At 44.2% G+C, this 17,551-nt stretch overlaps 1 protein-coding gene across 5 annotated transcripts in view; it reads right to left on the reverse strand.

Annotated features, from left to right (window-relative positions):
- The window catches only part of LOC105276598 (ETS-like protein pointed), a 107,007-nt gene that overhangs the window by 30,872 nt on the left and 58,584 nt on the right, over nt 1–17,551 (reverse strand). For 4 of the 5 annotated variants that reach the window (XM_011334348.3, XM_011334350.3, XM_011334352.3 and 1 more), the window contains exon 4: nt 2,364–2,480. In XM_011334348.3, the coding sequence (XP_011332650.1) occupies nt 2,364–2,480 (117 nt within the window). Of the gene's footprint in view, nt 1–2,363; nt 2,481–14,024; nt 14,897–17,551 lie in introns of those variants that run through there. The other variant, XM_011334351.3, reaches the window with a different exon arrangement.

Below are 17,551 nucleotides of genomic sequence, written 5' to 3' on the forward strand. Positions count from 1 at the left end.
GCATGCAAAGCGACTTACACAGCAACAATGCAAATTTAGTAGTCTTTTTTTGCAGATTTACATTCTCCGTTCTGACATCGACATCAAGAGATTTTTAATACGTATGACGAAGAATGCAAATTTGATTAATTGAATTGTATGGCAGCGAATGGACAGTTATTCGCAGAATCGATAAAACACGAACCGAATTGACGTCTCGCGCGCGAGATAGGATATAAATATAGAGAAAGAAAAATGAGCGAGCGCCAAGGCAACAAGAGTGTCTAACGGCACGGCACGTTCAAAGCGACCGCCTATGTTTGAGGATCGCACCGATATTTGCCCAACTTATTTCTCGTCAGCGTTGTTGGCAGACTTTACACTCTCTTTCTCGCCTCGCATTCGAATATAGATCCACGCATAACTTGTACTGCACATGTATGTTAATAACTGATTGTTGGACGCGCATCCCTTTATCGCGCTTAATATTTTATATATATCTTTTCAATTTTTTTGTTGCTGTTCTGTCATTTATTATATTTTCTATTGTATGGATAACAAAGTGTGTGCGTGCGTGTAATGTATTTTTATTTGCTATACCCTTAACGTTATAAATATAAATTGAAATCAAATATTTTGCATATATGGCGTCTGCCAACCATATCTTTGTATCTGTCCTATACAATGTTGGGAATATTTGAAGAGTGTCAAGCGATAAAAGTAGATGTGCATCGATTTTCAAATACAGATAAGAAGCAGGTGCCACTTTAAGGTCCCTAAAATGCGAAGTTACGGCTTTGATTTTGAGATACTGATCGGCTAATTTGGACAGTTTCTATTGTAAAACAAACGCCTAACTTTCTATTGTAACAAATGACACGGAGAATGTTTCAAAACTCCTTCGAGGATTCGTAGAAAGGTTCACCTCCATTTACGTCGAAGGATCTTTGACTTATGTATTTATTATTCAAAAGAGAGATAAATTCTCTGAATAAATCATAATAGCGACTGCGTTATGACGCGGTAGAATGTAATTGCGAATGCATGCTGCGTCTCTTCGATAGTAAGCATACATTCTCATGTGTAAATGTGTATGCCCTTCGGCGACGACGGTGATAGATAATAAAAATTTTTAGTAATTTATTAATTATTTCGACAAACTCTTTTTAGATAAAATAAATCTAGGTTTTAATTTTTTTAATGACAGATTTTTTTATCAAGTTTTGCTCGAAGGAGTTTTCAGTTTTCTTTTATTTAATTAGGAGGATTAACTTTAAGTGTAAATATATAAGTGTAAATAAATAATATAGGTGTAAATGAATATTGTGTGTGCACAAATTGAATAAATATTTTATATATTATAGTATAATATGTATTATATATTATGTGTGTGTGTTTTATGATTCTATTATTTAATAGTTAAAAAATCTTCAAAAATCTTCAAATTAGAATTGATTTTACAAATATTTATCATTTGGTATGCATATATGATTACATTAGGTTAATATTAATAAGGTTCTGAAAATTAAGATAAAAAATGCAGGGAAGAAAAATAGTTCACGGGCCACAAAAATAAAAGGGGGTCAGCCGACGCGACGCCGATGCCGATGCAGCCCGAGCCGGCTCGAAGTAAAATGACGAGAGGAGAAGGAGAAGGAGTAGAAGGAGGGGTTGCTCGTTAGGTTCACGGAGGTCAGACTGTAGGTGATCTGGCCTGGAGGGTACGAACCCGGGGCCATGTAGACCGGAAGTAACGTCACACCCGCGTGGCTCTGAATGCGCATACCGGATGCGCGGCATCGGCTCCCCATCAGAACCATCAACATCACATTCACGATTCCCGCACATCGCCCGGCTGCCTCGTCGCACATCGCGTCACATCGCACCATCGCGCGTCTCCGCATCTACGCGCGTCTCCCCCGCGCGCACGTAAGCACGCATGCACGCGTTTTTTCTCCCCTTCTACACTCGCAGCGATTTTTTAACGACTTGCGCAGTGAAGCGATACGAGAACGAATGAATTCGCCAAATCGTACCCATCACGAAAAATCGAACAATGACACGCACGTGTGCGCACGCGCTCGTTTGAATGAATTATTATTTTTAAGTTGACGACTTTGACGAACGTGTCGTGGAGAGATTTGGAAATTTATTCAAAGCCGCGCGGTTTTGTGTTGATACATAAGCATAACGCAGTGAACAGGGTGACATGGTAATTATGCGGAGACTTGAAAATCTAACTTACTAACAAAGACTCAATTTTATCAAAGCATAAAATGTATAATTTATCTCGCAATGCATTTTACGAGAGAGGAAGATGATACGATTATTTTAATGAAGTCTATGTGGGCTGTGCTCAAGGGTAATCAAAGATATAAACTGACCTTTAGTTATGTTCAGGCGAAGTCGTTCTTTTTCCCAAGACGCGAAGGAGGCCTCCAGAGCCTCGGTCATCTTCTTATTGGTCCCAGGTGTTAACGGCGGCACTTGCGCCGGTATATCTAGAAAATAAACAGCATAGGATTTGAATACATTTTAATCGTAATGACAACTCTATTTTTGACATTCTGTTTAATAACCTTATCAGATTCATAGAAATCGTCAGAACGCTCGCAAAACGAGGTACAGTATGTGAGAGAAAATACACGGTCTGTCCAGACTCTGATGCGACCAAAAAAAAATATATATATTTTTTTTTGGTCGCATCAGAGTCTGGACAGACCGTGTATTGTACTCTATTAATGACTCTCTTTCTCTCTCTCTCTCTCTCTATATATATATATATATATAGAGAGAGAGAGAGAGAGAGATATATCAAAGTGCTGCGGATTTGTTTTCATCTCAAACGAAATTAATATATTATGAATTAATGACTCTCTCTCTCTCTCTCTCTCTCTCTCTCTCTCTCTCTCTATATATATATATATATATATATATATATATATATAGAGTCATTAATTCATAATATATTAATTTCGTTTGAGATGAAAACAAATCCGCAGCACTTTGATCAGTCTTAAATGATACCTAACGTCAACGTCTCTCGAATGAGAGACATTAACAAGATAAAATGGGGAACAAATAGAGTTCAAGCACATAGCTTCTTCATGTACGAGAAGGCAGGTTAATGTTACTTCTCACAAGCGAGATGTACGCGGCCGTGCGTGCGTCAGGTGTCGTGCGCGCAGCTACCAGCACGAGCAACGACGAGGCAAGCAAAAGCGAAGCGACATCGCGAAGGGGGCACACGCATAGCCATCTTAGATAGCATCGTCATAAAGAGGGGTGCAACTGCCGGAGGAGCAGGCAGGTGCAGGTGCACGGTCGTCGCCGCCGTCGCCATCGCTTTGCTTGTCTACGCGTCCAACCGAACGAAAGACTTTATGATATACTCGTACATCACTTTCGCAATCACGTCATCCTCACGTCATTTAAAATCAATCGAATCTATCTTTACAATTATATGCAACAATGGAAAATGTGTTATATATACAGGGTGTCCCAGACCTACCGTATAAGCCATTAATGATAGATTCCCGAGAATGATTCATTTGAAGACGAAAATTCTAATGCTAAAATGTCGAGGCTACTATAGTTTTTAAACAGGAAAGGTTTAAAGTTCACCAATCAGTTTGTCAAAATTTCGCGCAGGGACATCGCATATTAAAACAATCTTATAAAGTGAAATAATTTGTAAATATGAATTGTACATCAGTGATAAACTGATTTCAAGACTTTTTACCGAAGACATATTATATTACAGAAGGCGTTACATCGAAAAATAAATTGAATAATAAAAGAAATAGAAATTTCTTTTTATTACATATCGCCTGTTTTCGAGAAATATAAAGTATAAGATGCGTTGTAAATTGTGTTCAACCGCGTGGCGATAAATGAAAGATAAGTGTCCGCTGCCAACATTGTAACCCACGAACGTGCGGCGCGCGTCTCGGACGCAAGATCTGTTAAAAATTCACGTGCCAACGGCACAACCGCGCTACGCGTGTGGAATTTCAAAGGAGCAGTTTCGTAGCAACGAAACGTTGTCTGTGGCCCTTGTGTGAATGCTATACGTATCGATCTCGCGGTTTATAATGTTTCACGCCACACACGAAAATGTTTTTAAAAATATCATGAAAATAATTCGGCAAATAACTCATAAACTAAAGAATTGTTCTGATTACATTAATTATGAATTTAACGCTAATAGAATTTTAAATCGAATAAATACTTCTTTGCTATTTCTCGCTATTATCTTGTTAAAGGCGGAAGCAATAAAGTGAAATAACACTTTGTAGATATTAATTCTATTAATAACAAAAACTGTAATTTCAGCAAATGAGAAAAAAAAAACGCGAAGACTTCGTCACTACTATCTCGATTTTAACAAAAAATTGCCTCTTCAAACTTTCCAGATAACGCATACATACGAAGCTAAAGCACTGCAAAGCGAACCTCGGACTTAAACCGCATGACAGCGTATTTACCGAATCTCTACCGGGTATGCCACAAATTTCAAACGACGAAGGCGTGTCTTATAGAGCGGCGACTGTAAATGGTCGCATCGCGTCATAAATCAGAGCCGTCGTATTCGTAATATATCATTTGCGTCCTGAATGTAACGGGGGAGATCGAGATACGGCGATACCTTCTGGTTGGCAGGTGCTGCTGCGAGTTGGCGCATCGCGGATCACCGAGTTTTCCTTTCTTGTAGAATGTACCCGGGCGCACCGATCGGATCGATCGCGACGCCGAGCTAGAGCGTTCGATCGTTGTTTAATCGAATGGAAATTCAAAACACCCGAGGCCCGCGACCTAGATGGCATTTGACCCGACGATTGCGTTCAGCATAAATTTGCATAGTTCGCATTATTTTCGAGCGATCGCCTGCGATAGTCAGGTATATGTCTCTCCAAAGCACTTAATGCCAGCCAGCATAAAATATTTCTTTTATCCGATAGCCCAGCCGGCCTGGAACACGCATTTACAGCCGAAAATAAGTAGGCGCGCTTTATTCCCCACGGCGTTACGGAACGGCCTGGAAGAAAACATCCTTTTACGCGCGGTTTAACAGCCGGCCGCGGAGAATATCTGGTATTCTAAATTCTCATTGTGTTTCCCCGCACCTTGCCAGCCGCGCGCTTTCATTATCCGCGCTACGAAATTTCACCAAATGCGCCGAGAATCGCTTTCTCTTACCTCGTTAATTATTCCTCCGTGCCATTAGCAAGATCATTAAGCGGTAATTTATAATTTTCTTCGTTATGTAATAATTATTATTAATCGTTCTATTTGTACCAACGTATTGAAAGTTGCACGACGGACCGTGTGATTCCACAGTCTGCAAAAGCCAGCCTTTTCCGTAAGTTCCAACAATGATAACTTGCGTGAAATCTTCACCAATAATATCTTGCCTTGTAACGTATTTTTCTTCGTAGCAAACTATTCGAGCACGACGACCTCAAGGGTATCATGATGACTTACATGAAGAAGTACTTGTCCTTTAGAAATGCTAATAACTAATGCTATAACGATGGTAATGTTTCGTTCCACGATTCTTGCTCAGTGACGCGTCATATAATAGAATTTGAATCTGATTAAAATGAATAAAAACAGGTAATTTCGTAAATTTATGAAGAGAGATTCACGCGCTCTTCTTTGATTTATTCCGCACTCATTCCGGATAAAATCTGAATCTGTTGTTACTTGGCGGAAACGCTATTGACGCACGGCACAACCGCATCGTCACGAAGCAAATAAATCAGACAACTCACGTGGCTAATAAATGCTAGTAAAAATTGTTTTATATCGAAACAAAGAAAATACTCATTGTGCCATAAAACAAAAAATTATCACTAATACGAAAAATAACTATTATTCGAATTCTTCGGTTTTCGAAAAGGGATGATCGAGTCGTAAGGACAAGCTACGACGTATGAAAAGCAGCTCCGAACATGACCTGAGACTGCGCAGTTGTTTATAAGGAGACTTTTTTTTCTCCCGTCCATCTGGAACACGCCAGGGTGAGTGTGTAACCTTCACGAGCATAACCGGCACGAGGCACGTGCTACCAACGTCTTCTCCAGCTTATCCCTCTTTCCTCGACACCTCGAGAGTACTCGGCAACCAAACAACTGCGGCAGCTGTTCCGAGCAAACTGCGCGAGAGGAGCGCGTCTCCAAATTCGTCGGCTGTTTTTTCCCCCTGCGCTGGCACCAAAATTATTTTCTATGTGTTTCGGGACAGCATGCATCCGTTGCTAAATAAATTACGTCGTGTGAAAGTGGCGAGAACAGGCTTGTCACTTGAGTGTCAAAATCAAAAATAATGAACGTGTAAGGAAAAAGTTCTCATTACGATTACGATTGTAAATTACTTTAATCATTTTGATATCAGGATCGATATAACAAAATATCCTGTTCATCATTTCGCGTTTCAGTGCACAGCGAAGCATTGTTAGAATAGGAAAAGTAAGGATAGACAGTCCATGGTTACATAGTCGAAGCTGCATATGAAGTATCTGAACGCGTAGAAAATAATTTTGACAGTATCAAGTTGTAGATAAGGAAACCGCATCATTACTGCCAGAAGACCCCCAACAACTTGGGCAAAAATCCTGTTAACACGTATCCACCCAAAATAAAAGGCCGCGAAAGGGATTAGTGACGCGGAAACGGCGAAGCGGTGTCAGTTAGAAATCGCACTGAACCGAGCCGTGTGTATACGTGTGTGCGAGTATGAATACGTGCACGTGTGGTGTCGGTGTGTGCTACCGGCTCGGAGTGCCCGCCTCTCTGTAGGATACACCTGTTGCTCCGGTCGGTGGCTCTCTCGCGCTCGTTCGGTTTCATCCATCGCGTCGCATCGACGTGACTAGGCGGCGAGGCCATTCATCCCGTACAAGAAGCCCTCGGGGAAGTAAGCGGAATCCTCTATGTACCCTCCCGAGGCGTATAAATGCGACGCGAGCGAATCGGACAGGCGTGTTATCCGCGACCGGTGTCTAAATTACATCCGATCGCTGCCAGGCGGCGAACAATGGCCACTTTTGCGGCAACGTCGGGTTTTCCAGCAGTCTTCTGCTAGTCCTAAGGACTTACGGTACTTGGTAATAAAAAGTATCAATCGCACAGAGAATCAGTTAGGAACTCTGTAGAGAGAAACAGAGTCGCAAATTTTTACGAAAGCTTTACGGAGCGAGAATGTTGATTCATATATTTTATACCGTTCATGCCGATTTACACTTTTCGTAATATTTAATGCAAGATTAATTGCACTGAAAAGGTAGATAAAATTGAATAAAACCGAATAAAAATGTTGTCCCTGGAAATAAGATTTTTTATCAAGCTTGTCTGAGACGAACTACATGATTATCAGCAATGGCGAAGTCTGTTAATGCCTTAACTTTCTAATGCGCAGCTGACAAACGTATCGAAAACGGAGCGCTTTGTGTCTCGGCTTGATAGCGCGTCCAGTGATTCAAGCTGTGTTATCGTAACCGCGAATTATCATACACAGGGGCGAAGGAGGGTAGCGGGGTGGACAAACCGAGATTATCAGCTCATTGGGCTGTGAAAAATTCAAGGAGAGGCACTAGGACCGCGATGGTAATCCCCCAACGGGATATCGCAATCGCGAACGGTTGGCCGCCGGCGCACTGATAAATCGTCAGGGCACCAGGGGAGAAGGAAGGAGGTCCTTGTTGTACGCGGCGGTTGATAGCGAGCGCGCGATGGTAACGAGCGGTAGCGTCATTGTTAACCGTACGATTATCGCGAAACCGCGTGTTTTGCCAAGATAACGCAGGCACATTCCATAATTAGTCGTAATCGCCGCGCGATTTGCCACCGTGCGGCCGATTAATTCAAATTCCCGACTACACGCCGTCTCTCCTGCGAAACATAATTGATTTTCGCGCCATTGATTCAAAGCGCACTTCGGAGCACGTCGATTGTGGCGGCGTTTTCAAAAATATCTGATGCAACTCTCAAGTAATAAAGGACCCCGCACCAACTTTATGGAAATTGGCTCTCGGCGGATTTTGATGAAATTTTGGGAAAAGGTCCAGTTCAACTTCCTGATCAAAAGTTCTCATGGGCCCAACTCCATTTAAAGCAGTATTTGGGCCCTGGAAAGCCCCAAAAGGGAAATAACAGCGGATTCACGGTAAAGAAGACTATTGCCTAAGAATATCATGAATTATGATTTAGGATATTGCTGGGTAGTGTTTATGGGAGTGCTCAATAATACGAATACCCAAGGTGACATTTTCTCCACTTGGGCCTTGCGTTTGATTGAGCGAGATCGGGCCCAATTGTACGTTCTACTACCAAAATTCATGGTTCCCATATTCACGGTCGCATATACACATTATATATATATGTATCTCGCTTTTTATATATTTTAATATAGTTTAATTGACAAATGAGATTTCATGCTCTTCCTATGCCTACGTAAAGCTCAGTTCATAAAAAAACGCCATAACAATTAATGATTGTAGTAGTACGAGAGGACATGAACGTTCCTGAAAGAAATTGTACAGATCTCCGGAGGCTGCAATCTAATTTTTCAGCTGTCACAAATGTTTTTCAGGTTTCAGGTTTACATGAGAATGATGTTCTGTCGGTCGACAAGAGAAGAGGTCACGCTGCGCGGTAGCACCATTGTTAGACTCCCGATTATCACGAAGCCGCGTGTTTCGCCGAGATACGGATACAGTCGGAGTGATAACGGTCCGCGATAATGGCGACGTACGCCTTGCCGACTTCCTGGGACGCTGCCTGGGACGCGACTAATAAGCTGATGACAGATCGGTCGGCGCGCACACACGTACACGCCCCATACACCGATTTACACGATGTTAATAACTAGTGCGTTAACGACCACAACCACCAGTGCATTTATCTCGAAAGAGAAAAAATAGGATGGACGACGCGCACGCATTCTTACCACGAATCGTGGACCACGGATATCAACTATCGCAGCTGATTAACCGCGCCGCCCGATAATGTGCGCGATCACTGTGAATCCGTTTGTATCGGCACGGGTTTTGTGGCCTTTTTTTCACGGAAAAACCACACTCTATCTCCTCTTGATAGTCGGAACGGTTGTTCGCATTCGCGCTCGCAATCATCGCCGAGTGTGATCGACAGCCGGGGCGCAAACCATAATAAGTATGCAAGTGCGATCTGATTATGTACGCAAGCCGTGTAAAAGCAACAAAAATGTCAATTGCACTGTGAAATCGATGTAAAAGCAATGTAAGAGTAATGCAAGATTAATATCACGTTATAAAGCTATTACTAGTTGCAAACTAATGTAACATAAATAACAAACCAGTATTGCGTGATTATTCCACAATATTTAAATCGGAGATATCTGATATGTATTAACGTTCCATTTTAAATTAAAAATCTACCTATATCATAATTATAAATGTATATGTGTGTCTGTGTAGCTCCGTATGCATGCGTGTGTTCTTTGCACGATCCAAGTTGATTTTCCTGTCCAAAAATGAGACGTCAGGTACAGTTGTTCGCTGCGAATAATTGCAGACAACTATCCATTTCCGGTTTCACAAAGTGTGGCCACTCATATAGACATTCTGCAGACATTAAGAGCAAGGATTTCAATCAGACTCCATGATATCGAAACAAATATCGAATATCGCTCTTCTTGATATGCCTCGTTTTATTGATATGTCTTTGAGCGGGAGAAAGTGCGCTACTTTGCACTCTATTTGTCGGATTTTACGAGCATTTGAAGGAGCTAAACGGTCGTCATTTCGAAACCGGAAAATCGAGATAACGTTCTGCAGTTGTTCCGGCACGTCTTCGCCAGATGCGAGACTTTTTGACGTATATATAACTACCATAATCGGGTCAGCCATTCGCTGTTCGCTTATAGTGGTCAAACACGTGCACGCCGCTAGATTCATGTCACGAAGATATTGTCCTCGAATCATTTCGACAGTACACTGAATTGTAATTAATAGATTTGTCGCGTTACATAAACTGTTCGTGTTGGTTCGTTCTATCTTCTAACAACTCTTATTCTCTCTCTTTTTCTCTTTAACGCCTGATTTGTATCATTATTTATGTTGCATGTGAGAGCTATTATTTGCACGATCGTATCTGAGAATTGAACAATTCTATTCATCCTTCCACGATGTGAATCATACCGCAATGAGAAATGCAAGTCAAGATAAAACTATATTTAGGAATTAAGTCGCGCGAATTTACAATAATTCCAACGAATCGCCTCTACCGTGAAATAAGCGGGTCGTATCTCACGGCAAAATCGAGCCCTGCGAATCGTTCACGAAATTGAAACCCACGAATAGCGCCAACGATCGCAACTGGATCGATACGAAATTGCCCGAGGTAATCAGTTCGGACATGATTGACTGACTTTGAAATAAGCGCGGATATTAATAGAAGGGTGTTGCGATGTGTAATGTCTCGATTTATGGTTTCGCATATTTAGCTCGATGCGTGCCTACTACCGCGAAAGAATTCCTCCGAGTCGCCCCATTGTGACGGATTCTCATCACGTAAACTTGTAATTAACTAGTAAAAATATGTTGCCAGAAAAAATAATTACAGAATCAGCAAAACGGGAAATATCTCAGCAAGATCGATGCCTGCACGTTTCTCAAAAATACGCCAACGAATCGATTTACGTCACGTTCGCTTTTGATGATTTCAATAGTCTCCCATTGAATATTAAACACGTCAAGATATGCGCGATGAGCTTCATTTTTCAGAGGGAGAATTTTGCTGTCGAAGAATGTTAGCAATTTGATCGATCTGTGAAGAGAATCATTATATTGTTGGAGTAACTCTTTCGATCTTTAACGAGAAGCGTTACACGATGAGCAAGTGATTTTCTTGACTCTCCAAGTCGAATGGTTGATTTGACGTAACGCGTCGAACGTCCACTGAAACGCGGCTTGATTTCTAATGCACGCATACGGTACATATTCGAATGCGTGTCAGTCGAAAGCAGTGACGGCGCGTTGCGACGCAATGCTTATGTCATTGCACTGACAATGAAAGTTAGAATCACCGTCTGTAGCTGCACTCCGTGTAATTTTTGCCGCTTCCACGAAATGAATTATTGAAATACCACGCTGCCTCCATTATGCTTCGGTGCGTCGCGCCGTGGCGTGCCACAACGCGGAGTATCATTACTTTCCCGCATTTCGCGCGCAATTATTAGTAATCTCATTTAGTGCAGCAGTAATTCCCGCTTAAGTGGGTTCTACGACAAAAGTGCGCAAATACCATAATTCACCCTGAGTTTCACGTTTTGAATTTTACTTCTGATAAAGTGTGCATGTTTAATCGTTGCGTTTTTAGCTTTTATCGTGATCTTAATAAATTTAAATCTCCTTTTAGCTCCTTTCAGATTGAGATACTTTTATTATATTTATTCTGTCTTATCCCTGCCAAACCGCTTTTGAGTACTTGTTATTTTCAGGCCATGTGTACCAAAAATGGTATATGTTATAGAGTTTGATATGATAAAATGACCAATGATAAAAATATCATTTGGCCTGAAAATGAGTTTCAGTGTGTACCGAAAATGGTACACGTAGCAGGGAGGGGGGACGTGTTAAGTAATGGAATACAATGAGAAATTTGCATTTGAGGGTCGTCGAAATATCGTATTTAGTTTCTAAACGTATGTATATTTGGAACGGGAAAAATCGTCGTACCTCGCGACAAGGTGCGCTTGCCAAATTCTTCTTTGAAGCTCCCTTAAACCTCAAACTACAGCGTAGAAGCGCATTTGGCTTAATAGCAATTTGGTTCCCGGAATATCCTTTGAGGTCTGCAAGCTTTTTTTGATCGTTAAATTTAAACAACCGTTACAGAAATGTTCTCGGCTTTCGGTTAAAGTCGTGACAACGACGGCTCGCCAGCACATAAAAAAATACGCCGCGTCATTATCGAAGATATTGATGCTTTCGTGGCAGGAAAATGTATCAGTTAGTATAATTCTACTAATAATTATTTAATGTCAAAATTTACGATTAAATAATAATCGATGTAGAGATCTCTCGATCGAGTGAAAAATGATCGTAATTGCAGATCTATTTGTGTCCGGCAAGAAGTACGTGACTTTCGTTCGCGTTTCGTTCTGTAAATGCGTTTCCGAATTTTTACGTGTCGCGTGAACGTCAAGCCGATCGGAGGAAAATGCGTCACGAGATGTTAAGACATACCGACGTAATGAATGGGAAGTGAAAGGACACGGCGATTAATAAGAGACATTAGTATATAAATCCAACTTAAATTGCGAGCGTTCTGCATTTTTTAAAATGTCATTCTGTACCTCAAAGTTACGTATACCGTTGAAAAAGGACCCCCGAGCGTCTCGCCGGCGAAGGTGGCGCCCCCTAGCAGGCAAAACGAGCACATACTTTTTGCAAGATCGCTTAATTCTCCGCGTATTATACGTGCGACCGCACGTCCGTTTGTAACGCTTCCTTATAAACTCGATCGAACGTTACGGAACATCCGAGATGCGGCCGAGCGGTCGATCGCGTTCTGCAAGTGCGCTGTCAATATTAATCCAATATACGAATACCAAGAATACCTTGAATAGTAAGAGCTCTACTCGCGATATCTGCAACGAAGAAAACGGATCAAGCGGTTGCCGCGAAACCGGTTGCCAGGAAGTATCGTCGAATAGCAGCAGCTACTCGCTCGACAGATCCCCTACTTAAAGATCGCGCGCACGGGAGGTGCAGGGAACTGCATTGCACTACGCGGACTCGTAGATGAATTTCGCTACGAATAAGATTTCTTCCGCGGTATTTTCATGATTCTGACTCTTCAAGGACTCTTTGAAGTTCATTTGGAAGTATCATTGTATGTTTTTTATGCAAATAAAAAGCGATTTCCTGGATATTTAATGTATTTTATGTTTTATAGATACAGGATAAGTCTTACATTTATTAAGGCGTGAGTCAAAAATATTGTTGCGTGTAATGCGTTTAGCTGTGCACACAAAACACTTTTTGTTTGAGATACAAAGAAAGAAATGCGATGTGTATTACGATATATTCTCCAAGGGACATAAAAGATAGCAATATTAGGAAAAACTAGCTTTCATTAAATATTGCTATAAAAGCTTGTTTGTTTTCAACGCAACCGTCTTGATCCTTATGAGATGATATGCAACTGAAAATGCATATATGCAAACGAAGAATTTCTATATATTGAGTGGTAACATATTCGTCCCGTTTTTTAAGTATTTTTAATAACAAATATATGTTACTGTTCATATTATTAAAAACACTGAAAAAACGGGACAAATAAATTAATGTAATATGTTACGTTGATAACTTAAATCACATTAATTTTTATCTTAATTTTTATCATTTCTTTATTCCTTCAGATTAACTAAAACATGTCCCATTAATAATTATAATAAACCCGAGAGAGACATACAGATACCCCGATGATGAGTTCCCCCAACTGCAGGAAGTATACGAATGGCACGGGACGCAGATTATGCCCGCGCGCGACGTCGATGACATCTGTTACAATCTGTCGGAAACTAAGTCACGTTTCTGTTAATCACGCTGGCACACGATTACAGTCTCCAATGTCAAAGTCAGGGTTGGTTTTCATCGCCGGAAGTGAGACGCGCGCACCTGCGCGCGGCCGCAGTGCGTTCTCGTGCACCATCCCTCGACTACGATTGCGCATGCAGTATAAAAATATTTTAAACCCTTTAAATGTCGTCGCAGATATTTTGTAAATGGATAAAACGATAAAAAATTATGATAAAATTCTTACGGTTATTGAAGACATCAAAATCATCGAATAATAATATTTTGCATTCTTTTATCATTTAAAAATTAGATGATAATTTTAAAACCGTAATAATTTTATCATAAATTATTACGATTATCAAGCACCACCACACGCATACAAATTCTAAGAAAAAATAATAAAATCTTCCACGTTCCATACTTTATCCCAAGATAGAAATGTGAAAATAATACTTTATCTTATCCTTGAGACTCCTACCTCTGGGCCTGCCAAAGGACTTCATGGCCTTGATTCCCATTCCGGCATAAGCGTCGCCGCCGTAATCAACGTACATGAGTGCCGATCTTGCGTAATCACTGCACATGCACGTAGTCCAGGATTATCAGTGTCATTCATTCGGTTTCTCGCACGTCCCTCACGTATTTCACTATCGAGAGAGAGAGAGAGAATCCGCCTATCCCCGTACTCTTCTCTACTATCTCAGTGTGGTCTCTCAGGTCACGACTGTTAGCAACGCAGCATCGTCGAAGATGATCGAGTAGACTCGATTTGCGGAATCCGACCGCGATTCCACGTGCGTAACGCTAAACTCGATCACGCACGATCGGTGATCACACGTCGATCCGTCACAAGACGAGTTCATCGTCGACCGGACTTTCGCGATCAGCAGCCTCCACTGTTTATCCCATCATAATGCAGATATCCGTCGGTGGACAAGAAGAGGATCTCTGCCGAATCGAGGAATCGAGAGGAGAACGTCACTGATAGACCACGAGAATCGAGAGGCACACTTTTCGATGACGCTCGCTCGCTCGCTGAAACGCCGAGCGGCCGCCTCGCGCCACCAAAGTCACGACTTGTTGTTTACGCGGCACGGCGCACGGGGGACGATTAAAGCCATTGACAGTCCCGATCCGTCAATGGCGAGGCGAAGAACCTCGCTCGTGGGAGCGATCGCGCCGCGAGGAAGTCGAGGGGAAACCGGCGGCGAGACTTGGCGCGACTCGAGCACTGGTCGGGCGGGCGGGCGGACGCGCGGAACCGCAGCGTGTCCACCATGTGTTTGCTATCAATTCATAACCGCGACCCACACGGGTGGTTATTTCCGAATACCTGCTTGCGCAACCGCCCGCTGCTCCGGGGCGAACCCGAGGAGCAAGCGCGCCGCCGATGGCGGGGAGGGCGGCGCAACGGGGCGCAGGAGGGATCGCAGGAGGGGGGATTGGAGAGTCCGAAAATACGAGAGCGCGTCGGCCCGGTGCCCGCGTCAGAGACGACTGCACTGCTCTAGTACGCTCTCGCCTTGCCTTCTTCCGCTTGTCTTTACACGGGGGACGCTCATGCGGCATCCCACCCCCCGATTAACGCCGGCACCCCCTTGCCGTTCTCGCGGAGCCGTGTCCTTCTTTCGGTGTCACGATGCCGAGGCGATGTGGCGCGATCCCGTGCACCCACCAACGCATTCGCGCGTGCGCGCTCGTCCAACACACACACGCGCACACGCGGATGTCGCGCACTTGAAGAGAATAAGATGAGAGACGGAGAGAGCGCGAGTAAGCAAACGAGCAAGCACGCACGCACGCACGGACCGCCGTCCCAGACGCTCCTCGTACTCGGGACCGTGTGTTGTATGGAGGCGATCCGATCCGCCCTGACCATGGAGCGATCTCTCCTTCGGCGCCACCGGAGTTTGTTAAACCGAAGCGCCACCGTCGGCCACGTACGACCGCGTTCTGCAGGTGAGTGCGTACACGCCGGGAGAAGGACAGAGCTAGAACGAAAGGGGGAGAGTGAGAGACGCGGGCAGAGAGAGACTCAGAAGAAGAAGAAGAAGAAGAAGAAGAAGCAGCAGAAGCGGTGGAGAGCAGAGGCGCAGGAAAGTAGAGGAAGACTCGTCGGAGGAGGGAGTCGAAGAGCGAGAAAGAGGGGATCGAGCGTCGTAGAAGTTTACGGTGGGGGCGGGGGGAGGGGAGGGAGGGTGCTCGTATCTTACGCGTCCGCGGAGTCGATTGGGATTTCGCTGGGACGTTGATAGATCGTTCAGCCAATTGAGAAGCAAAACTAACGCCTCGCGCGTATATTTGAAAGAGAAAATTTGCTTTGGAGGAGGATAACGTGATAACGGATGTGAGACGCGAAGCAGAAGGGCTCTTCACACGCGTAAAAGAAAGCAACAAGGGAGCGAGAGCGAGACGGCCGGCTCCCTCGCCGTCGTGACTCGGTATCACGGATGGCTAGGTCGCACGGCAGGCCTGCTACGTGTGCGTGCGCCTGCGAGAAGCGCCAGAAAAGCGGGCCGAGAACGAAGGAAGCCCAAGAGGCAAGGGACGCCGATCCATTACGAGAAAAGTGCACGTGCCACGGATAGAGCGACCCTCGAGCGACGAGAGAAAGAGAGAAACTGGACGAAAAGATACGGAAGCGAAGGGAAAAGGGAGCGCGCAAGAAGCCGAACTTCGTAAAAGGAAACGTAGACGCGGAGACTCTTGATGCACTGCCTCGGCTACGAGTTACGACAAGAAGAGAGTGGTGGTATTTTCAGCTGAATGGAACCAAAGGAGAAAGGAAGAGGGTGGGGGTGGGGAGGACGCTAGAAATACGAACTGGCATACGCGCGAAAAACGCGATTGACCAAACTTCTCTCGCGGGGATGGGAAGCGGGACGTGAAATCGTAGATTTCAGAGAGAATATGCAATGCAAGTGGCGAGGGGAGGGGGAGGAAGATATCCAGGTGGAATTAACGGAGCAACGAAGAGAAAGAGAGAGAGGGAGAGGAAAGCACACCGGGATGAGAGAAGAGAGAAAGAGAAAGAGAACTCGACACAACGGAGATGGAGCCTACACGTGAGCGAGCACGACGAAGACGGGAAGAACGAGCGAGTTCGACGACGGAACTGGGAGGGACGCGCGAGAGGGAGACGATGAATACACTTGACTCCCCCCACCGGGGGCACAACGCGACAGCGGAGCGGCGGCGCGAGCCCTCTCTCCTCCCTGAGTTTTATGAATGAATACTCTCCCGTCACGCAGCGGACTAACATTGGCATCGACGCGCGCTGCGTCTCTCTCTCTCCCTCTCCCCCCTCTCTGTCTTATATACTCCGTTGCTTTTCCTCCCTTTCTGGTTTACTTGGGCCGTCGCTTCCTTTCTTTCTCTCTCCCTCCCGCCCCCAGCCCTCCTTCCCCTCACTCGTTCCCGTGATCGTCAAGTTGCACGAAGTGCATCAGTGTATCGGTGCACACATTCAAGCTCAACGTGTGACGACGAGCGCGCACGCGAGTAAATACAGAGTCGGCTAATGCTCGGGTGCGGGTCCGCCGCTGTCCGTTCCTTCCTCCATTCGGTTCGCCGCTTCGTTCATTCATGTCCGAGCCGCACGCTTTAACTGGTAGCTCACCTCGACCGTCCTGAGAGACCCCCACCTCCTCCTCCTCCTCTTCCTCCTCGCGCTGCGCTCGGATCAGATCTCTTTTCCGCCGTACCGTCCGTCCGTCCGTCCGTCCATCCGTCCATTCGTACGTTCGACGTCGCCCACCGTCATTCGCTGTCGTCGTCGTTGACGTCACGCTAGATGAAGAAACGAGCCGACATTTTCCGAGAATGACTGCAGTTCCTTGCGTGACCTTCTTTCATTGGCCGGGTAGTAGGGCGGACTATCTTTCCAACCGTGATGACCTTCGCGCCAGCACGAAGGGTATGCGAGTCCGCGATACAATTTCTGATATATTCGTTCGGGAGACTTGAAGAAATGTTTCTCGTATGATGGTAGAACATTCGCAAGAA

This window comes from Ooceraea biroi, chromosome 12 (genome assembly GCF_003672135.1).
Source record: "Ooceraea biroi isolate clonal line C1 chromosome 12, Obir_v5.4, whole genome shotgun sequence".
NCBI lineage: Eukaryota > Metazoa > Arthropoda > Insecta > Hymenoptera > Formicidae > Ooceraea > Ooceraea biroi.